The sequence below is a fragment of the Poecilia reticulata genome, chromosome 23 (genome assembly GCF_904066995.2).
Source record: "Poecilia reticulata chromosome 23, P_reticulata-male-v2, whole genome shotgun sequence".
In the NCBI taxonomy this organism is placed as follows: domain Eukaryota; kingdom Metazoa; phylum Chordata; class Actinopteri; order Cyprinodontiformes; family Poeciliidae; genus Poecilia; species Poecilia reticulata.
This window is the reverse complement of record NC_088852.1, coordinates 13,456,574-13,480,823: the sequence shown is the minus strand read 5'-3', so window position 1 is coordinate 13,480,823 and position 24,250 is coordinate 13,456,574. Positions and strand designations below refer to the sequence as shown.

General features: G+C 38.6%; 1 protein-coding gene across 3 annotated transcripts in view; it reads left to right on the top strand.

Annotated features, from left to right (window-relative positions):
- tbc1d22a (TBC1 domain family, member 22a) overlaps nucleotides 1-24,250 on the top strand; it is a 133,010-nt gene that overhangs the window by 96,026 nt on the left and 12,734 nt on the right. For 2 of the 3 annotated variants that reach the window (XM_008401153.3, XM_008401152.3), the window contains exon 13: nucleotides 10,574-10,669. In XM_008401153.3, the coding sequence (XP_008399375.1) occupies nucleotides 10,574-10,669 (96 nt within the window). Of the gene's footprint in view, nucleotides 1-10,573; nucleotides 10,670-15,355; nucleotides 21,806-24,250 lie in introns of those variants that run through there. The other variant, XM_081604278.1, reaches the window with a different exon arrangement.

Genomic DNA, 24,250 nt, shown 5'->3' with positions numbered 1-24,250 from the left:
TTGCTGAACTGTTTGTATCTTTCAGGGGAGATTTTAACCTGAGCACTGTAATGTCTCCTCTGTGGTTTTCTCTCTGTAGTGTGGCCATCTGTTCAGGAGTGTGATCCAGCACAAGACAGCTTTTCCTCTCTCCATCAGTCATCTCTCTCACTTTCTGCCTACTGATTCCTCTCCACTTCCTCTCCTTTCATTTTTATCCGATTTTGCCCTCATTCTGTTTTCCTTTCTTGCATGCGCTGTTTTCAACTCTCCCGTCAATTGATTTTTAAAAGACGGGGGGCTGGGGGCGACGAGAAGAGAAGGAAGACGCATGGAGGGAGGATTCAGACCGAAACAAACACACTGGCCACTCTTCCCTTAGCAGAAACACAGACAGAAAGACAGACAGACTGGGACTAAATTATCCCTGTTGCGTGGAGCATGAAATTAGCAAGTAGCTCAGTGTGACAGCATTAGCATGGCTGTTAAAGGGGATACCGTGACATTTTCAGGTTCTGAAGCATGGGTTTCTTTTTTGCGGACAGTGAAATTTACCAAGCAGGAAGCTGTGTGGCATTGTTAGTGGCCATGTTTAAATTCAGGTGGTTAAATGTGATTAAATGCCTGGATTGCTGGTGGAATAATGGAGTAATTTACTGCAACATAGGCCTGGAAAATTATTTTGGATTAAGGTCGGAATGAATCGCACCATATGTTTTATACTGTGGAGCGAGCTTGTGGAGTACTAGATTATTTAATTCCATATTTAGCTAAAAACTCAAGACTTACATCTGATGTGCTCATAGACAGTTAATTGTAATTACATGCTGTCTTTTAACCAAAACTCGACTATAGCTAGTCTGTTTATGTGGTGTGTGTAGCTGTATGGATATGAGTTATGAGTTATATCTCATAACATAATGAACACATATACTATAGTTCTCATGGATACATCAGCTGTGAGTGTTTCTGTAGTTTTTTTGTATTGACAGAATTGCATAAACTTGTATATGTCCCTTTCAGTGACAAGAAAACTGAAAGGGAATGAATAATTGCATGCCACCGTCCAGGTTGCCTTTTGTTGCCAAATGTTTTTACGTTTACTTATTTGTGGATCTCAGAGTACCATCTCGAGTTTGAAGTTTTGTAAGTGACCCCTTCTTGAAAGCAAGTCTACCGTACCACTTCAGTGAGGAGACATCCCAGTGGGAGGTGGCCTTCCTACCTTTTTCTCTACCTCCTTGTCTCCAGTCTGTAGTAATGCCTGGTCACATTGCCACCGCCAGCAGTGTGAGTGGCCTCTGAAGACCAGACCCTTGGTCTCACACAAACACACACACACACACTGAGTCTGTCTGAATTTCTTCACAGCACACACTAGGCACATCATGTTCTGGTCCTATACACTGACAGGACTGTAAACATTTTGTTCATCCTTTCTCTCCTTGACACAGCCTCAGCCAGAAATGGACATTCTCTGTTTTCCCTGAGGTTGCATTGTAATGCTTCTGGTTTGCCTTCAAAACCAGAAGCATGTCTTTTTCGCCCTCAGTTTCATTAAAAACAGCTAGACATATAACGATTCATTGAATGAGTGGCGGGCCTTGATTATTTAAATTCTTTGAGACAAATTATCTGCCTTGAAACTTTGCTAGTTTATGTTCTACTATTTAGCGCGCTGCGTTTTGCCAATGAGCTGCTAACAAATGCTAACTGCTATTAGCAGCTCTCTGCAGGCTTAACTCCCACCCGCCACCCCATTTTTATTTTACTTTTTAAAAATATCTTTCTGCTCTATTTTTTGCTTGTTGTACTTGCTCATCAACAGTAATGATGTGAAAATAAGTATTAAAATCCTTATTCATTATTGAAACTTGAAACTGTAATTTAATGCCTCAATTTAAGTTTGCTTTTTACTTTTTAAAAGTTAATGTGAAATGTCTTCACACTTTAAAACAATTTTTTCCCCCCATACTTCAAACGTGAGACTAAAAGTGATGTTTGAATCATATTTGTAAAGAATAAAATGTTTTAATAAAAACTTAAAAGTTTTTTGCTTACTAGCAGTTTCTCTTAAATTTCCTTTACTAACTTTAGCAACTCCAGAAGGGGAATATTTTATTACTTGATTCTAAAAACAATCGTTTACTGCAGCCCTAAGAACGACTCAGTTCAGCTTCTCCTGATTCACTGTTTGCTTTAATACAGAGGAATAACAGAGCGAACAGCTGTAATGGATTAAATCTGTGGCAGTGTGGGAATAGTAGTTGGCTAATATTTGCCTGTTTCCCTCCTCTCATTAATTCCTGTTCGCAGAGGTGTAAAATATGGCCTGAAGCAAGACAACACATTGGAGGAGGGTACTGTGCGCAGAAGTGGAACGCTTCTAAATTATCATAAAATTTGTTGAAAACAAATCATTTAGGAACACTGCACTCCTTCTATTCCTTTTTCATTCATTATATTCCCTTTTAGATATCACATTGTCTTTTATTGTAACAAAACCCTCTTGCTGGCCACCAAGCCTGAGTCAGTGAATTGCACCAATGTTAATTGAAAAAGTATTTTCGTCCTATTTTAGCTTTTTATTTTGTCCCCTTTGTAGCCAAATGTATCATCAGATGAAAATAACTTGAGTAAATAGAAAATGCAGTTTTCAAGCACATTATTCTTTTGCTGTTAGAGGAGGGGGTGTAACCAAATGAATCTGGCCTCATGTGAAAAAGTAATTGTGCCCCTTCTTAAATTATGAATCAATTGTGAAAAAGCTTTAAAATTACATTTTCACAGCCACTCCCGGACCTGATGACTGCCGTTTATTTATCTGTTCAACAGGGTCTCGGCGCAACATTAAAAAGTCTTAAATTGGTGTGTCTAAAATTAAGGCCTTGAAATGACTTAAATTCTTTTAAAAATTAATTACAGGTCTTAAATTTTGTCGTGGCAAGACAATTTCATCTCATAGTATATGTAGGTTTTTTTCTCACTGGATTTTTCTATCAGGCAAAAATTTGAAAGTTGTTGTTTTTTGTGTGTGTGTGTGCGCACGCACGCGCGTGTGCGTGTGTGTTTACTGAATTTCTCTGTATCTGATTTGATCTAAAAGATGCAATTATTTTTTGTCATGGCAAAGTGAAAATATAAAGCATATAAGCTGGAAAAGTAAAAATATAAATCAAACAAATAAAATCTACCAGCTATCAGCCAACCACATAATCTCAGTTTGATTGTTACACAGCTCGTTTATCATCCTCCTCCTCCCGTCGGCGCGATCACCTTCTCACCTTGTCTTCAGTCGATTCGTCAGCGCATCGCGCCAGTCCCACATGAGGCCGGTTTTGTTTTGGAGGGATCAAACCAGTCAGACAGCCAACGCAGCAGTTTAAAGATGCTGTGACATTGTGGCGCCTCCTCCTCAGCTCCTCCGCTCACCCTTCTTCCGCGCACTCCTACGTTATCCTTATCAACTCTCCCATCCCGCTTTCTCGCCCCCTCTCGCCGCAAACTCCCACGCATGTTTGATCAGGTGAGCTTGTCAGCTAGTTTCCCCTCGTCTTAGCCAATACAGCCGTCCTGACACGAGGAGGGATGAGGACCCCAAGCACAGCGACGCAAGACGGCGAGAGACGAGTTTGACGGAGTCACCTTGACTCCCCTGACAAACTTTATTTTGAAAATCATAATGATGGGAACGTCACGAGCTGGAGAATGTGAAGCAGTGCGTGGCGGGAGAAAATGCGGACGGGGGAGTTGGATGTCGGGCTAGCCGCAGGTAGAATGTTGATGTTTCAAGCTCAAACGCTCATTTACTGATCATTAAAATGTGCAAATACGAGTTCAAAATTCAGCTGATGGAAGTTGAGCAAAATGTGAAGTCGATATGTTAACATTCCCAAATACTCGTCAGGTGTTTGGGTTTATTCAAAAGCTTTGAATTTTTTTTCTCCACAGCTTTTTTCCATCCCCTAAATTTGTGAGCACAAGAAAAATTAGGTTTAAGCTCGAAAACAAATTAAAAACACACTTCTTTAGGACAATTTTCCTACCATTTGTCCCTATTTTGTGCTAGATTGGAAACTAAAATAGACTAAAAGTTTCATTTTGTTTTGTTAGGTATCCTGAATCTGATGTTTTTCCACAGCTTGGTGTGAAACAAATCTATATTCTTGATTCATAGTTTTTAGGGATGTACATTTACGAAGAACATATTAATTTTCCAAAGTTTGTGGTGTTTTTCCCCCTAAAGTTTTCTGCCACATAGTTAAAAACTACAAACATATTTCAACATTTCTGCCTGTTACGTAATTTCATTATTATCTACTAAAAATATGTCACGCCAGCAGTTCAGAAGAATAGTTGGAATCAGGACATTTTAGTTGGTTTTGTAAATAACATTGTTTTTATTGTTTGTATTAACTTCCTGTAACAGCCTCTGTAGCACCTCCTATTGAATCAATAGAAATCTTTGTTTGCATGTCATTATAAAAGGCATTTTCTACTTGTATAAGATAACAATCTTTTTTAGATTTCTTCATCATTTTTCCCCAGTTTTTTGTATTTTGCAACAGTCAAACAGCACTTCTTTTTTTTTTAGGATTGTTTAGTAGTTTTTTATTTCACAAAATGTACATGTATGTACATTATTCCATTCAGCTCAAAACTAACGAGCACAGACCAATAAAACTAACTAAAAATGGAACTTATATATACTTACTAATATATTTCCTGTATTTAAATTTTTAGCACTTTGAGCTGTTAATTTTAGACTGTTCTGCTCATTTTTACTTATGCTAATAACTAAAAATGTTTTTCTTTTAGTCATTAAATAAAATAAATTCTTTTAGTATAATGTGGTGTAACAAATCAGAAGTCAACCACAGAGTTTTGAATAATCTGAGTATCTTCATAGTAAATACCCCCTTTGATACAAACATGCAATTATGCATATTGACTGATTAATTGGGGCCTCGTTTAAGAGTCCCATCACATCCCAGCAGCTCCACTGGTGTAATGTAGACTCATCAAACCCTCCATATTTAAACTCTCGCAGCACGACTGATGGACCCAGACTGATCTAAAGTGAACATTTTTCTGCCGCAGCCCATGGCTGTGAAATATTCCTCATCATTGGCTAACAAATCAAGATTTGAAGATTAGCGGCCAGCAGAACTTGCTTTAGATGAGGAGTAATTCATCCCTGATCTGTGAAAGAGTTCTGTTATATTAATAACAGAGAGGGAGAGAGAGACAGAGGGTGGGGTTGCCAGCCAGTGTGACGGATGGTGAGGGAGAACTGGAGAAGAATTCAAAGTTCTCAACAGTAGCCGCTTAAATAACCCCCCCCAAAATGTAAACTTTGCTCCACTTTAGGCGGTTGATTAGCACTGATGCTCTCGTCCATCTGTGTTTGCATGTGCCAGTTCGTGTTGATTCACTTGTTTAAACTGAGGCCTCAAAGGTAGAGCGCTGGGGCCAATCGCCTGCCGGCCAGCCGCTCGTATCGCGCTTCGCAAACTCTTCTTTTTCTTTTTTCGCCTTTTGTTTGTATTCTCCGCTTCTCCCCGACTCGTACAAACGCTCTTTGTTGTCTTAAAATTAAAAAGAATTGGTCCAACCTTGCAGGAGGCCGAGCTGAAATAACAGGAGATGCGAGGAGAAGGGAAAAGGTAATTCAATACAAACAAGAGCCTTTGTTTTCATAACCCGTCCCTGCTCATATTTGCGAATATAGGTTTTTTGTCTTTGGTTTCTGAAGGGGGGTTCAATTAGCACAACATTAAGGTAGTACAGTCTTTCTTTGATGGCTTGGTACATTACATCACTTTAAAGGATCTTTGGAAATCCACGCTTTCATTGCCGTCTTTCATTACTTTTCATCTTTAATTTGTTAGTGTTTGTTGAATCGGTCAGAAAAAGAAATACAAAGAGCGACTCAGTTGATGGGGTTGAAGGAGAAACCTCTTTTTCTTTCTGAATGAAACATGACAGTGCAACTCTGGCATGAAAGAACCTATAAAACACAATATGTCTGACATAAATGGTGATGTTCGAACAACAAAACAATGTATTAATTTCATGGCAACTGTAAAGAAAAGCATGGCAGTGGATGGAGGATGATTTTGGCTTGTTTTGCATCCTGGGAACCAGTGGTGTCAAGCAATCTAACACATTACCATCTTAAATCCTATAGTTGTTGTAAAGTTACTGTATTTGTCATTTCATTTAGTAAAAACATGAATTGTTACTTGGCTTTACTCGCCGCTACCTGGTATGACAGCAGGTAGCGGCGCAGATGTAATCGATGGAAACGGGACATCTGGTCAGGATGACGATGTTAAGGTTTGTTGTTCCCACTTTGCAGGGGTCAAAGGTCATATGTCTTAGAACTAAGGGAAAGAGAAAAGCCTTCTGTTCTTCTGTCATGCATGAGTTTAACGTAATGAACAGAGAGCGTTTTTGTGTTTTGCACCAGTGGCAATGTCCGGTTGTTGATCACGTGACTCGTGATGGGGGGGAAAAAGTGTTTCCGTTGAAGTTTTGCGAAATAAACCAATTTTAATATGACCATAAAACACTTTATAACATAACACTTTTGTTTTTGGTTTCAAAAAACAAAGTTGTTTTTTACCTTCCTGAAATTGGCGTTTTCATCAAGCACATTTATTTTCAAAATGTCACGTTTGTGCATTTGTATGATAATGGCTCAGTTATAGTTGACTTGCTCAAGGTGTGGTTTACATGTTGAGATGGTGGGGGCTGTTGTCTGCCGAAACAATTTTTTTTTTTAATCCAACTTTTAAAATCAAATAATCAGAAAAGTAACAGTCACATTTTCAATGAGTTATCAGTAATTAAGTCACTTTCACAAGGTATCTGCACCATCGTTCCTCAGGACTTTGGGAACCTTTGAGTAATCGAGTTGACCATGACCTTATCTGTTTATCTGTCTTTACAAAAGATAAAGAATCAAGTTGTGGCGATGGCGCTACAATCAAAGTCTTGTACGCTGCCGGGTTGAAACGCAGTAATGGGACCTTCAAATGGTTTTACATCTACAAAACCTCAATGAAGTAAAGAAACTTTATGGAAAATAAAAATATAAGGTGGCAAATTCCTCCCCAGAGATACAAGACATTGATAAAGCTCCACTGAAAAGCTCCGCTGAATGTTACAGCTCAGATTTCACATCCAACTTTTCCCGTTTTGGCTTAATCCTTCTCGGTTAAATCCTTGTGTGTAATCCCTGTGTGTTGAACCCTTTGATTTATACTTTAGTGTTAGAACCTAAGATTTAGAACCTATTTTTGTCCTGATACACAAAACCCTAAACCGATACAAGTTCTACTGCCTTTTTAACAAACATATTTGAACTGTTGAGCCCCCTTGTTGAAGAAAATGCCTGTAAAGTATCAGCTGCATTATTTTATCACACTGCGTCAAGTTTCCGACAACTGTCTCGCATCGAAGAGACGTCACAATATCCAGTAACAGTCTTTGAGCAAGTCACTTTATTCAACTAAATAATGCAAAGGTAGTCAGATTTTCACAGTTTTTTTTTTTTTTTCCAGCAGCAGAACTTTTTAAAATCCTATCAACGTTGACACTCCCGAGAGCACAGCGGAGGAATAATTTATGAAGAGATGTGTTTAATAAGAGTACGACTCTATCCTTCACGCCACTTTTTGGGTGAATGTGAGGTACGACACCATGGGATTCACTGGCGCAATTACCCAAATTAAATTTGATGAAGCAAACAACATGTCAGCTTGTGTTTTTCAAATTTTTTTTTTCTCAATGGGACGAAGCTAACGTCGTTCTGGAGGGGGGAAAAAGAAAAAAAAAAGTCTGATTTTGATCTTGCTTCTGGGTTGTGATATTCTGGAAATATAATAGTCTCCTTCTGCTTGTCTCGCAAGTCAATTTCTCCGTGGAACAGTTGGAAGGACGGTGTTTAAAAATAAGAAAAGGGAAAAAAAAAAAAAGTCCTGACATGTTGTAAAAAAAAACGGAGATGGACATTTCTCAGATTGCTGTCAGTTTCGGGAACAGAGGAAACTGTGTTTCGGCTGCAAATATTACCGAAACTGTCTATCCAAAGGAGATAAGTCATTCTTTCGTTTGACCTTTTCTCCCCATATGTTTAATTCACTCCCAGCTCAGCCAGTCGGAAAGTAAAGTAACCAGCAATATACTTTTAGTTTGTTTAAATTCAACTAAAACACCTTCAGTGATTGCATCCAGAAACACTCGCATGCTGGGATCTTCTTCCTTTAGATGAGCACGCTCCTAAGTGACTTCCATTCAACAGGGCTGTAATTATTCTCTCTCTGATGGGGCTCTGGAGTGGAATGAATAGAACAGGGAACATCTCATCCTTTTGTCTTCCTTCCTCTTTAATTCCCCCTGCTCATTGCAGCGTCAGAAAGGGAGAAAAAAAAAAGGGAGCAGGCGAACGTAACAAGGGCCTGAAATAAAAGGCGGCGCTGTGGAAAGAGGGATTTGTGTCTTCCTTTGTCTCTGTCACCCTGCAAATGTACATTTTTGGGTTGCTGACAGAAAAAAAAGGGCTCCATTTCACGTTTTCTCTTTGTCTGCCTTTTTATGTTCAGCTCTAAATACCTTGTGTATGTAAGCAGGAAATGTGATGAAAGGCTCGCACTGTTTCAGCGACGCGCAGGCTCTCAGTGCCGCCTAAAATGAAATGTTATATAAAGTTTTGCATCGAATTATTACCATAATTTACTCCGCCCCCTTTGTGTGCCATTTCAGTTTTGTTCCAACAGTGCCTGGATTTCCTTTTTGGAAAGTTGCTCTTTACTCCATCATGATAAACGTTTCATAGCAAAATAAAAAAACATTCTGGATTTGTGTATGGCTTCGATTTCAAACTCAAATTTGAACAATTGTTTGATTGGTTCATTATATTTAAAACACAATAACAAAGGGTGCCCTCTGAGGATGCAGTTTTCTGTTCGATCACTGATCTTTAAAAACCCTGACCTGTCGATTCTGATTTGTTACCAATGCCATTTTTTCTTTGTTTGAAGAGTCAACCTGGTGAGCGGCGCTGTCAATATGTGCACTCTCATGGCACAACAAAAGGGGACAGTGGCTGATTTTCAGATCGTTGGTGTCTGCGCATCTTTAAAAAGTCTCAAAATCTCTTGAATTCCTAAAAATGTTGGCTCTAATATGTTAATTCCAGGTGTTAAATTTTGTCTTGGAAGAACTGTGTAATGTATGTACTTTTTGTTCTCACAGGACTTTTCTGTCAGACAGGAGTTTGAGTTGCGGTCAGACATCTCTATTACGTTTTGTGAATCATGACGGTTGAAGCTACCGCTAACTCACTGCTAACTTACCCTTACTAGCCTGCTAGCTACATACAAAGAAGCTAGCTAGCTATATAAGAAGCTGGTTGCTTGGCTAGCTTTTTTTTTTCTTTTTTTTTTGCAAAGTTACTGCCAGTTGACTAGTCAAAGTTCGTAGGTCTTAAATTCCATTCATAGTGTACACAAGTACACATGAACATTTTTCATTCGCTTGTAAATATATGTAAACCAGCTAACTTTTCACAAATGTTAATTCATTCATCTAGTTTTGACACATAAATGTTAATTCATTCCTTAATCTCTGGGATTTTAATCATGGTGTATTCCGTAATTAATGACCATAATGACAAATTAAAGTTTAATCACGTAGGGAAAATATTTTCAGTTGAAGAAAAAACACTCTCATGCTTGTTTTTCCAAACTGATCAGCACAGACAAGAGACCAGCTAACAAAGAAATAAAGGTGAATCGATGATGATGGAATATTATTGAAAAGTTCATTATTTCACTAACTAAATTCACCAAGTGAAACACCTTATAGAGGTTAATTACATACATACTGATGTTTTATGTTAATTATGATGATTTTCCGCCTGCAGCTAATAAAAGCAGAAATGTGGACTTAAAGTAAAGCATGCTTATTACTTGCTCAGTTTTTTTTTTATCTGCCTCATCAGAATGCATATATAATTTACTCACACATACCTACACATTTTTTTTGTGGTTTTGATCAAATCTGAGCCTTTAAAAATAAAGTATTATGAAAATAAAGATCTACACAAGGTCCTTCAAGATGTCATGAACGTTATTTTAAAATACTTTTTGAAATTTAAGGACAAAATAAAACATCTAACCTTTTACATAATTATTGGAAAGTGTAGAAGTAAGGTTGCTCATTAAAAACTAAAAACATGTTTTGCAGCTAAATAACATTCGACTTCAACAAACCTTGGGCTGCTGGTGTCATTCTGTTGTAGATAATGTATGCAGACATTGCATACAAATATGCAAAATAATTGCTAAATCCCTCTTTCCTGTTGCTTTTATTAATAAAAAAAAATTCTCTTTTGGTTTTAAAAGTGCCAGTTGCCGACCCCTGCTGCAGGGCATAGCAGCGAGTTTAACAGTATCATTCGAATCCACAAAGACGTTGTCGATTTTACGAACGCAGTAGCTGTGCAACAGAGACACTAAAGAGTGTGGTAATATTCTACCTTTCATTATTTTTTTGCTTATGCTCTGTCATTTCCTCGTGTTTCCAGGCGGAACCTGAAGGCTTCTCTCACTTCCACCTGTACGTGTGCGCTGCCTTCCTGGTGAGGTGGAGAAAAGAGATTCTGGAGGAGCGGGATTTCCAGGTAATCTACCCTCGCTGTCAAAACTCCTTGTCCGAGTCGGAGTGCGTGTTATAAATCCGGAACATATGGAGAATGTAGATGGCGAACACGTCCTTCCAAGCAAAATGAAAACGAATCGTCGGCGTATGTTTTAATAACGTCGGGGCAGACTGTGAATGATCATGGCCTACATCCTTCTTCATTACCTCCCTGGTCATTTAGCCGTGCTGGTCAGAAGTTCTGAGTGCATTAGCAGATGACAGTAGCCAGCTGCCAGAAGGTGACTTTGGTTGCCAGCTTTGCGTAGGAGACCTGCATTCTTAACCGTAGCAACCACTAAATCTAAAACAAAAATCTAATATCATCACCCGCAAACATAACCACTTCTTCATTTGACTTTTTGACCTTTTTCCTCATTCGACTTCCATCTTTTTTTTCAGCATTTCAACTCGGTGGTAGTGTGGCAGACAGACTTCTCCATTTTTTTTGTTTTTTTTTATGCACCAACAGAGAATAAAATGAAATTGCGGAGAAGGAAGAAAGTAATGCAGTTTTCAACATGTTGACTTTTTAACTGGGACGGTATTGCCTCGGGCCTGTCGCAATAAGCAATAAATCAATTAATCGCATGATAAATTTAAAATTTAAAAGGGCTGCACAGTGGCGCAGTTGGTAGAGCTGTTGCCTTGCAGCAAGAAGGTTCTGGGTTCGATTCCCGGCCCCGATCTTTCTGCATGTTCTCCCTGTGCATGCGTGGGTTTTCTCCGGGTACTCCGGTTTCCTCCCACAGTCCAAAAACATGACTGTCAGGTTAATTGGCCTCTCCAAATTGCCCTTGGGTGTGAGTGTGTGTGTGCATGGTTGTGTGTCCTGTGTGTGTCTGTGTTGTCCTGCGACAGACTGGCGACCTGTCCAGGGTGACCCCGCCTCTCGCCCGGAACGTTGCTGGAGATGGGCACCAGCAACCCTCCCGACCCCACTAAGGGACAAGGGTGAAAGAAAATGGATGGATGGATAAATTTAAAACAAACTCAATAATATATTTATAATATATATTTAAAATACCTTCCACTTCCAGTGTTCCAATGTTAGAGTTTAAAGCTCATTGATCTTGGAGAATATGTCCTTGCATTATTATGACGCCATTACTACCATTATATATTCCTTGAAAACGGTCTCAACTGACTATATTATCGTCTCCTTGGTCTTTATCAAGTCGTTTGTCCACTAATGTTTCCTAACAAACCCCCCCTGAAGCCTTCACAACTGGAATGATCAAGTAACTGCAAACCCCCTTGGCAAGGAAGTCTGCATATTGTTTAAATAGAAATCGAATGAGAAGATGGGGTAATGTACGCAGCGTTCTCTGCCTCCATCATTTGAAGGATGTTGTGATCCAAATAATATATAGCAATATATTCCATGCGTGGCAGCTAATGCAGCTCCTCAAGGCCGATGGGAAAACTTGCTTCACTAAACACTTTTTTTTTCTATCTTCCTTTATTAAACATGAGACGCTTTCTTGTTTATATGCAGCTGTGGTTTCTGTTTAAGCAGGAGCTTCTTGTTCTCCTCGTTGCCTAAATGCCATTTTTGCTGCGACATAAAGGCCCCTTTGAGCTCCCTCAGATAGTGCTCACTCTACGATTGCCCCATGTTTTTCCCCCCCTTACCTCTCTGCACTCTTTACCTTCTGCAGACGCTGAGGCCTTTGTTTCTTTTATTTATAGTACCTGCTAACATTTTAATAACTTGGCTACCTCGCAAGCACACAAGTACACAAGCAGGGGTAAGTTTAGGAATACGTTTCTCCTTCAGCTTCCTATAGATCCACTTACCGGCTGCCTTGCCATGCAGACTACCAAGTGGTGTGCCAAGGGCAAATAATCCATCCTGATATAGATGAGGCGTGGAGGGAGGAGAGGATCAGCTTGGCAATGAAAGCGAGAACAGATTAAACTTGGTAGCAGTGGAATAAGCAAAAGAATACTTTTATGTACGGCAAACTTTGATTAACGGCCATGTGCTTCTTTTGCCGTAAGCACTGGTTACGTTTTATCAAATAGACACAATTACTGATATTCAGATCAGTTTAAGACTGATTGCTTTGAACTACAGTTTTGATCCAGTTGGGATTTGGAGGTAAGGTATATAGAGTATGTTTCAAATGAATCAATAAAAGCAGAACTCTGTGGTTTAGGTTCTGTTCACGTAATATTCCATATCCCATATCCCATATCCCAGTCTGGAAAAGCAGGAGTTGCCCCATAGTATGAAAGTTTAATCCGTCCATCGGATGTTTTCTGCTCAGCTTTCCATCGATCGTTCCACATGCTTGCGACCCGGCAACGAATCACTTTGTTATGGGTGGCAAAAATTAAAGGTAGTGTTTAACTATCGGACATATTCCATTTGATTTAGGCCATTTTCAGAAGATCTTGGGAATGTCTGGAGCCTTCAGGATAAGTAATAGTGTTTGGAAAAACTATCATCAGTATTCAGTCTACGTACAAGATTTACCTCAGGGACAAATTTAGCAAGCTGCTCTCATCACAGCGGAGCTGCTACTGTGCACCGTGCCGACTAGCGCATTCAAAATGCAAACTAAAGGCGGGACAACCGATCTCATTGGCTGAGGTAACCTGACACCACTTATTCTATTGGGTGAAAGTGTAAGATACACTTACAAATATTTTTATCCTATTTTACATGTATTTGTTGCAGTAAGTTCAGCTTTTAATCCAAAGGTTTTAAACATTAATTTAATCACACACTATTATGAAAGTAATGATTTTTTTTGCTTTTTATTTTACACATTCAGTTTTTATTACGAACTCTCATGAGGTTTACATTCTCATCCATCCATCCTTCAGTCCAGGTCCGCATCCGTCATTCGTGATTTTATGTCTACTCGTCCGTCTTTCCATGTCGACATCCGTCCAGTTTTTGTAGATTCCATATTTAAAGTCTGACTCCTGTAGAGAATCCTCCCTAAAGTTTCTTGTTTTCGCTTTGAAAACTGACTTTAAAAAACACAGAGAACTCTGTGAATTTGAGTTTGTGGGGGAAGAAAAAAAAAACCCATGTAATTTTAACATTTAAACTGACTTGGAGCCCCTTTGAAATGTTTGTCAGTGAATAAAAATGAAATGATAAAAAAAGAAAGTCCCCAGAGAGCGTGTGTTACAAGTATGTTTTTAAATAGGCGAGTCAGATTCGGCTTTCATCAAGCGACAGTTTAGAATCACTAAAGTACATAATGCATAAATTACTGTCTCCCACTCTACCTGGTGTTAACAAAGCCCCGCTTAAAATGGAACCTGAAATGTTAAAGCATGTCATAACAAATCTGAAAACGGCAGTTTTCCACTGAAATACTTTCAGAATGGAATTTGGATCCCACCAATGTTTCATGCTGGCTTTTATTTATTGAAATCACAGCAGAATTCTGGTATTTCTTGCTTGATTAAGAAATTGCTCTTAGCACTACAGCGATCCGACACATCAGAGAATTACTGTAGCTCCTTTCATTGGAAACAGGAGGGAAGCTTATTGAAAAACAATCTATTCAAGCTGGGTAGAGCTGACTTCTATCTAAAAACCTGGGCTTTAGTTGATAAAACATAATTTACTCACTGTGTGAAACTCTGGAGACTTTGAGGGGGCGAAGGTGTGTTTTTATTTGTAGGATATTCTGAATATCTTAGACCTTTTTTCCCTTTAATGCACAAGTTAAAGGCCATAAGGGAATGATTAAATTAGTTTTTAGCTTTTCACGATCTGACATGCTTATTTTAATCTTTTGTTGAGGTAATGTTTCTATTGGTGTTTGCACATTTTTAATTTAAAAATGTCTTACTGTTTCAGACTCCACTTTAAGATTTCATTGTCAGTTTTTGGTTGTTTTTCTTACTGAAATCCAAAAATTCATCCTTTACTTTTATCACTAATCGATCTTGATTGCTTGTTGAGTTTTTATCTCATTCAAACTAAACACAGCCCCAGTAAAAGAGCTTAGCAACTCCAAAAAAAACAAAAAAAAACCCATCTTCCTGATGTGCTTTCCCACACAACTGGTTAAGATGTAAGTACTCTCTGGTTGCTATGGAGACCTGGTGAGTTCAAGATGCCGCTCTTGACTTCAATTCTTTAAAATAAAAATAAAATTTTTTAAAATAAAAGCTTTGGAGATATTTCACCTCCATTGTTCTCCTCCAGTATGGTGGCCACGTTAGCCGTTTGGTGACATTATTTAGGCGAGATTCTAGAAACCAAAACCCTGTTGTGATTCTTCTTCCTCCATATTCGAAATACCAGTCACTCACAGTGAAACACCGCGACAGCGCACTCAGAGACGCAGCCGAATGTCTTCCTGACATTTTCTCTCGCCTGGTATCCTGCAAATGAGTTCTCATTGTCTGCTTCCGTCTTCATGGGTGAGCCTGTCGCATGACAGTGTTTCTATGTGCTTCTTTAAAGTGCCCAGCTCATCATTTGCACGCATTCATCAATCAAATTTCAAGCAGGGGAGGTTTAAATGTTTTACCAGCTCATCGTCCCCTTGCGTCTTCCGTCTGGATTATTCTCTGTTAGCAATCAATACTTTTCTCTCTTTACATCTCCTCCTTCGACTGTTGCCGTTTTCCTTAATTCTTGACCTATTGCCTTTCTTTTCCTGTCTCTTCACTCGCACGTTTACATCTCCAGAAGACCCACTGAGAGGAAATCCCATAGCAATCGGTGGCCGCGAGTGAAAACTTGGCCAGATGACGCACTTCTTCAGCCGTTTCACTCAAGAACACGCATGCACACAAAGCCGCAGCCGCTCCTGGCTGCATAATAAAAGCTTTCAACCAGCTCCATCAATCTGCTCATTATTACGCCGAACTCCAATTTGCCCGGGCCTTGAGGGAAACTTGTAGTAGCTAGTTAGCGCCGTGCCACATTAACAGCTTGTTTCCTTTTGTAGCAGAGCATTATTGTTGTGGTTTAGTTGAGCCTTGGTGGGGTGGAACTTAATGTTCTTGACATATATTGAGTAAAACAAATCCATGTTTTGTGGTACTTTTTGGTGTCTCTAAATCCAGATGTGACAGTTTAGGACAAGTTTAATACACAGATTGTTCTAAACCTGCTAAGTCAGTGTAGTGTTTTCCCTCAGTCAAAAAAAAAAGAAGTTAATTGACTTTAGTATAAAAAAAAAACATAGGGAGTTGGGAGCAGTGGTGTATGACAAACTGCTGGTGAGTTACATTCTGTGGGTCCTAAGAGGGTGCACGAATGATTGATTCACTTTAACAGTTTTAATTAAAAAAATGCATCCAGAAAGCAATTTAAAAGGGATAATTCATGCATTGTTATCAAACACAGTAAGGGAAGTAACTGTGAATCTCCCCTCCTGGTTGTGGGATTGGATTTGTTAAGCCGCAGAATGAAAAAGAAAAGGGGAACAGGGCGGGGTACGCCGCTCCCCAAAGCAATCTGCATTTCTCCGTCACACCTCAGCTAGCACACCGTCGGTAACTTTGTGGCCTGCGCTGCGCGGATAAGTTAGCGTACCCGCAAGCGCACGCTCGTGCATTTTCCCCGCCGCTCTGCCAGATTTGTAAAGACGCAACATCCTAAACAAGGGCATAAACAGTTCTCTCTCCACAGAGCATACTTTCAACCTCACACAGCGGTAAGCATGCATGGATTTATGTAACTTAGGTTTTTTTTTCTTCTTCTGAGGTTTAGGTAGAACCAGCACTGTCTGAAACATCCCCATTAGTCTGTACAACCTTCAGATGCCCGCACGCCAGGTTCCATGGAAAAGCCATGTTTATGTATGTCTACGACTAGTCAAAAGCCACAAAAAAAAAAAACAGTATTCCCCTGAGGTTTTAAGTAGATGCCAACTTCTCAAAAAGCTGATTCTGGTGTACTCCATGTCTTTCGTTCACATGCATTCAGTGAATCCAACTTATTTTACTGCACATATTAAATAAGACCCTTTGGAAAAAAAATACCCCTTTTAAATATGCTCAATAATACTACTTATATTTATTGTGTTGAAGCCAATGAATGTAATTTCTCTGAATTTAGTCAAATAAAACTGGCTACCAAACAAAATCATCAAAAATGTCCATTCAGTAAAATCTTCTATTAATTGTGTCCCACACAGTAAATATTAATCCTCAGGTTATAGTTAACCAATACTGTTTAATATACACTCAGCCTCCTTTATTTGATGCCCCCAATATAAAATCTAAAATTAGGTGTTTGATAAATTAAGCTTTTATAAATCATTGCACAAAAAGTGACTAATTATCGTAGCAACTGATATTTACAGTGGGACCCCTGTGTTTGGTGGGGTTGTTGACCACATCCTTTGTCTAAAATATTTTAGAACTCTCCATTTGAATAGTTTATACACCAAATATGCCTTAATCTGCATTAATACTCAAACTGGAAAAGATTATAGTCCTGCAGCAGAAGCAAACATCTACATTTGGGATACAGCCAATGACGCTCCTGGATTGGCTGCTTTGCGACGCCAGCCAATAGCATTGTCTCTAGGTGTTTTAACTTCCCACACTGCATTTTCATTTGAATATATTCTCCCTTTATAGTCTACAAATTAATCTGCAAGTAGGCAAACTTTCCACAGGAAAAATCTGCAAATAGATGAATTTGCAAATGGGACTGGATGTCCACTGTTCATGTTATACACAATAATTTGCCTCCTCCTGATTATAGCAAACTAATCCTGTTGAATAAACATTAGGCCTCCTTTACTTTTATACTTAAATGTACAATTCTCCAAGTGTCTTGTATTTTGATAGTTCCCCTACGCTAGATACAACCCTTCTGATTACAGCCACTAAACTTATTGCTGAATTGTGACCTTTTATCAAAACAAAAGTCTTATAATCTTCTCAGACTGGAAACGCTTTTTTTTTTTTTTTTATAGATCTGACATTGTAGCTACTGAGCCAGAGATCTGTAATGTTTTCAGCGAATCAGATGGAACAGTAATGGTTATTTAGCTTAAACGTGGCGAAGGATTTGGCTTAATCTTCCAGTCTCTAACGCTACGGCAGAGAAAAAAAAGAATTGATGAATAGTTTGCTTTTTATGCTTTCCAACTGTACAGACTCTGGCAGTAAAGGACCCATCATTGACCTGACTACCATAGATGGTGTTAACGGTTTAAATGCATGCATGTGCTCATCAATTCACCCTAAAATATATACAACGTAGAGCATTTTACCAGTGATAAAGTTCCATTTTTTTAAGCCCATACATCGATGATGGAGATAAATCACAGTTTAGCCGTGTGTAACTGCAGCCTTTTATATCACTTAAGACTCCTCAGGACTGCTTTTAAAGGCACCTATTATGCTCTCAATGTGAGGCCAAGCATTTATGTGACTACATGGCTATTAGTCCTATATAAATGACTAAAGGCTCGACAGAGATGTTGAGGAAAGAAAAATCAGAAGTGGAAGAGTGAAAGTCAGAAGAAAAAAAAAATCTGCTTGCACTTCAATTAGTGGTGTGTGGAAAAACCGCGGACCTCTGTAAATGTCAGCGAGTGTCCTCGGATCAGTTGCGTGTGCAGAATGCCTTGGGTTAGGCAGCCTTGGCAGGGAACAGAAGAAGAGTAGTTAAAAAAATAATAATATAAAATTTTCATCACAGATTTAGGAACACAGCTTTGTTTTTACACACCTTTGCGTTAGTGAAAAGGGTTTTACTGAAGGAAAGCAAAACGTCCAATTAGTGAGAAAATGGGGAGTTAAGGAGGAACATTCTTAAAAAGAAAGAATAACACAAAAGGTAGATGTTTTAAGAAATGCTTGTCATTTTCAGGATACTCCTGCTGCTCTCTCGTGAAAATAATACTTTTAATTCTGATCAGTTGAAGTTCAGCGTCACTGGAAACTCTTTGAGATTGAAAGCTATATTCCAGGACCAAAATACAACATTAGACCCAATACTCAAACGCATAAACCGCAGACGTCACACGGCACTTTCAGGAGCCAGGTAGACTGATTTCTCTGCCTATTAAAATCGACTTGACTTGCCCCAAAGGTACACGAGACGACAATTTAAAATCCATCTGCACATTATTCAGTCTGAATTTTAAAGGCCTTTTTAACCAGTTCAATTTGATGTTTTGGGACCTTCATCAAAATAATGTCCTAAAACCACAGATCATAATGGCTGTAGTTTCTACACAGAAGCCAAGCCCAAGAATGCATTTATAGATTAAAAACCAGCCATTGAGAGAGTCTGCAATCAGTTAAAAACAGACATTTTGCTGCAGCTTAGAAGATGCAACAATGTACTCCATAGCTACAATTAGTCATAAAACGCAGAGTACAGTGATGTATATATCCAATTCTTTTTTTCTTTTTTTTTTATACTAGTGTGAACAGCAGATCTGCATAGTCCATCAGAGTGGGAATGACTGAAGTTATCTGATTTGCTGCTGAAATACTTTTGTTTATGAAAAAGAAACCCAATTAACATTTTAGCTTAGAAGCCAATTTGTCAATTTGAGATTTAAGATAGATTCTGATCAGAGAGTCGCACCTAAATATTTGTAGCATCCAGCTACTTCAGTTTCCAACCCCTTTAAGAAAGAAATTTGGTGTTTCTCACAGGTTTTCACAAAGATTGTGGGTACCAATCTTCCTTTAAAACAGGAAGGGAAAACAAAATGACCAAGAAGCATGGAGTGGAGACACTGTGCTCTATTTGAGAGTTGAATTATGAAGATATTATCAGCAGTATTAAATGCTTTAGATAAGTGAAGGGCATTAAAAGAGGAATGACTAAACCTAATTTTGTGGACATAGCAGCTGATATTACTGTATTCAAGGAGTTTATGTTGTTGATTCTGCCTGATATAAAGCCTGCGTTAAAATCCACATTTTATTTTTGTTGGTTTCAAAAACATGAGGATTTATTTAATCCTGATTATGGCAACATTGATTTTTTTGGGAAATCTAACAAAAAATGAAAACAAATTAGACGGCATATGCTGGAAAATTGCAATTGTGTTGCCATTGAAAGTTTCAAAATGGAAAAAGTTTTTTTTGTTTTTTTTTTAACACGATATTGTCCTCCCTCAATAGTTTTACTCATTCTATTGTGGATATTCCATTTATCAGTGTGCAAACAGCAATAAAAAAATAAATCTGTTTTAATACTTTTATCTGAACAAGAGTTAATAAATATGGGCATACTTTTAATACTTTAACTCAGTCCTATGAACATTTATGTCTGGAATATGAACTTAATACCCTTTCAGAGTAATTATCAGAACAAAGTGCATCTCTGTAAAGATGCCAGGACAAATGCTCGGAAAAAAATTGTAACTCATAGACATCTGATCCTTTGAAATGCTTTTTCACAGCCAAAATAAATGCTGCAGAACATTGTGAACAATGATGCCCTGAGAATACATCTCTATTGTCAAAGTAATATGTGGGGGTGGGGGGGTTGTGATATTTTTACATGTATTAACAAAATTGTCTACTTTTTTTACGTTCTCATTTAAACAATTTTCCAATAACACGTCCTTATTTATTTATTCCCAGGAGTTTACCATCCAAAACTTGGGTCACATCAAGTGTGCACTCTTGGGGGTCTTGCAGCACTTTTTCTGATAATTAATACTGCAGTCAAAGACAAAGATCACCCTCGGTACACAACTCTTAATAATCATCCGGTTGATTGATTTGTGCCCCCAAATGTGCCACTTGAATTATTTTAGACCAAATAAAAGATGACAGAGAAAAAAATAAAACATCATATTCTGGAAGTAATGATATCCTCCTCCTGTCCATCTTCACTATCAGTTACTGACATCAACTATTCAGGGATGAAAGCTTCCCTGGCAACCAGAAAAAGTGAAAAAGTAATTGCCCTCATTAAATTAATGAATGACCTGCGATTGAGCACCAAAGTTAAGTTCAACTTCACTCAAGCCTGATTACTTTAAAAATGTAAGAAATTCCTTAAGTATGACCTTTCTAACAACATGAAGTAGGTGGCTACAGACCATAACCCCAATGTAAAGAAACGAAAACAATATCATTGACATCTATCCATCTGCAAAGGATCACAAAGCCATTTTTATGTCTTTTGGACTGGTGTGAACCACAGTGACAGCCATTATCCACACACAGAGGAAACCTAGAACAGTGATGAACCTTCTTAAGACTTGCCCAGCCTACTAAAGTTACCCTAGGGGCATCAATGACTCATCCAGCAGCTCACAAAAGATACTAGGAAAAACATCTGAAGCACGTCAGGCCTCATTTCCCCCAGGATAAACCCAGAGTTTATGGTTTAGTATTCAGGAAGTGGTCGGGCAAATATGGCAGGCCTGCGAGATTTCCAAGGCCAAAAAAAAAAAACAAAAAAAACTGCTGACATAAATAACAAAGCGGTTCGTATTTTATTTACTACAAAGCATCTTGATGTCCCCCGACATTCGGTGGAGTGCTGAGACGAAAGTGGAACTCTTTGGAAGGTGTGCGTTACATCCAGCAGGAAAAGAGTATCTTACAAAGAGTCAGATATAGCAGTGATTGTTGCTATAGCAGTTGTTGCCATCAAGAGTCTAAACCAGGGGTGTCAAACTCCAGTCCTTGAGGGCCGGTGTCCTGCAACTTTTAGATGTGCCTCTGCTGCACCACACCTGAATAGAATAATTAGGTCATTAGCAAGGCTCTGGAGAACTTACCTACACAAGAAGGAGGTAATTAAGCCATTTGATTCAGGTGTTTTGTACCTGTGGCACATCTAAAAACTGCAGGACAGCGGCCCTTCAGGACTGGAGTTTGACACCCCTGGTCTAAACCCATTATTGGGCTTAAGGGGGAATTTGTTTCTGACGAAACCAGGTTAGCTTGTTTAGCTTTTTTTCCCCCATCTTAATAAAGAAAATCATAACTTGAAAACAGTGTTTTGCATTATCTTTGATAAGAGACCTTGTTTGATGGTCAACTGTGACGACTAAAAACCATCAGTTTACCTCGAGGCCAATAATTAGCCAGTGCTTACCCACGACTCAAGACCGGGATATAAGTAAAGAAAAAGTGGGTATTATTACTGTTCTTTTATTCTGACATAATGGAACAATAGAAGCTCCTCTGTCAGCCCATAAGCCAGCTTTGTGCCTTTTCTTCGTCTCCTGACTCAGTTAAGACACTAAAGTACCAAATAAACAGCAATATCTACCCCCTTGTACGGAACAAAGAGACTTTGGTAGCGGCAAGGGCTGACAGAGATGGAATTTTTTTTTCCAGAGTAAGAAACAAAAAAAATAAAAATAAAAAATGGTTTTGACAAATGAGCTGGGTCAGGAGCACAGACATAAATATTGAATTTCACACCCAAAAATACCCTTTCAAGCAGTCAAAGAGAACTGAGCCCAATTGTGTTCCAGGAGTTTTCAGTAATCTTGAACTTGTGATTAAAGGGGGCTCTGGCCTTTCCGAACTTGCCGGTGGTTAGTCTTAAACTGCTAGTTTTTCATGTTTCCTTGTTGGATTTGTTAAAGAGTGAAGGCACACAGGGGCTACATGTTAAGGTGCTTGTAAAATGAGTTCACATATTCGGTCTTCCGTGGCTGTCAGCGCGATGCTCGGAGAGCTTAGATATGTAGCAGGAAGGATTCTGCAGTCAATGGGTTCATGCGTTTCGGCATGCTCGAATCAGTGTGGGCAGAGCCGACAGATTTATTTATTTATTTTTAGGTGGTAATGGTTGATGGTGAATGGGGAGGGCAAAGGGGTCAAATATCGACTGTTGGTGAACTTTGAAGATGCACGAGCTGAAAAGTAAAACTAGTCAAGCAGCGTGTAAAACCGCTGAGAATGCTCCAGTAAACAGAGGGCTCAGAAAACTGCTTTAGGCTTTTTTCTTTAAAAGGTTATGAACTTATTAGGCTGGCATTGAATGAAGCAGAAAAGCTACAAGCTAACACGGACCAAGACTGTGAAGTAAACACACATATCTAATCTGTTTTGTTTTTTCTTGATATGATTTGACTTATTAAAATCATAAAAGCAAATCTTTGCAACGCCATAGGGGGATTCTACACCCCCACATACGGTTTAATGTACGCTAAAACCTTTAAGCTAATTTGACAACCAGTCTCTTATGCACTTAGTTAATGGATTAAATTATGTATTATGCATTAATGCAATATGCACTCCTGTAAGACTTAACCAAATCCTCCACCCACATACTCTGCTTCCATGTGAATGCGTCTTTTAAAAAAATTATTTCTGCGTTCCTTTGACAATAGTGTCAAACTACTCACTGCAAATACACGGCACCAAAGATTCATATCTCGTATAATATATCTCATAAACTCTAACGAAAAGCACCCCATTGTGCTACCACCATCATGTTTCACCATATTTTAAAGTAGTTTTCTGGTTTGTACCGTTTTATATAATGGCTAGAAAGATTAAACTTGTATTTTTCTGACCAGAACGCCTTCTCCCACATGTTTGTGTCCTCTCCCTGGCTTGTGCCAAACCTTTGAAGGTGGAACAATGAGATTTGCGTCTGCTCAGGTCTGTCTTTCAGAATGAGCTGTTTCAGGGCTCTGTCACTTTAAATCCCAATAATCTGCTGCTGGCCGCACTTCCCAACTCCACATTTACAGATTAAAATGGTTACAAACAGAAGCACAGTTATACAACCGTACATCTTAGAAAAGCATAAGTGGCACCTCCTACACAACCAACAAGAATTCAGGAAGTGTTTTCTGGATGGTAAGTCTAACAGCCATTGTACAGCGCACACAGTGTTGAAACCATCCGACAAATTATGCTGGAGCTCCACTTGGGTTGCTAGGTAACAGGGCTGGGGGGTACTCTGGGGTTGCTAGGTAAATTACAGTGCATGTAGGTTTTTGAAATGACAGATTTTCCAGACACCAAAAAACGTCGTTAACAAAAGTAATCTGGGTGGTGTTTTATTTTTTTTTATTTATTTATTAGTGCCTGGAATGTTTTTAGAAGCAGTTGAGATCCAAATATGAGTTTAAAAAAAAAAGCAAAACTAAATTTTGCATAAAAAGTCCCCTTTTGTTGAACTTTTTTGGGTTTTTTCTTCTATAAAAGCTACTTTAATAATTCTTCCAAACTTAGAAAAGGCCATTTGGTTGCTTCTGCTTTTGATGTATTTTCATTTTAAATGGTGAGATGTTTAGAAATGGAAAACTTAGACATTTTAATGATCATTTGAACATTTTAACTTTTTCACAGCACTGTAGTAATAGAATAGAAATAGCCTTTACTGTCCCACACGGGGCATTCAGGTACAACAGCAGCTTAAGATGTACAGATTCACACAAGTTGCAAAAGTATTTTAAAAAATTTACAAAAAACAATATTGGTAATAATAATATACCATGTGAGATAATAACTTAAAAATACTATACTGCTGTCAAATAGAAATGGCATACTCCGATCTAAAAGCGAGTCCGGTGACTCTCCTTTGCTTAAGAACCGGTCCACATGAATTCCAAGCTCATAAACCTATTTTGCTCATTAGGGCTAACAAAAGATCGCCCGGTTTCATTTCATT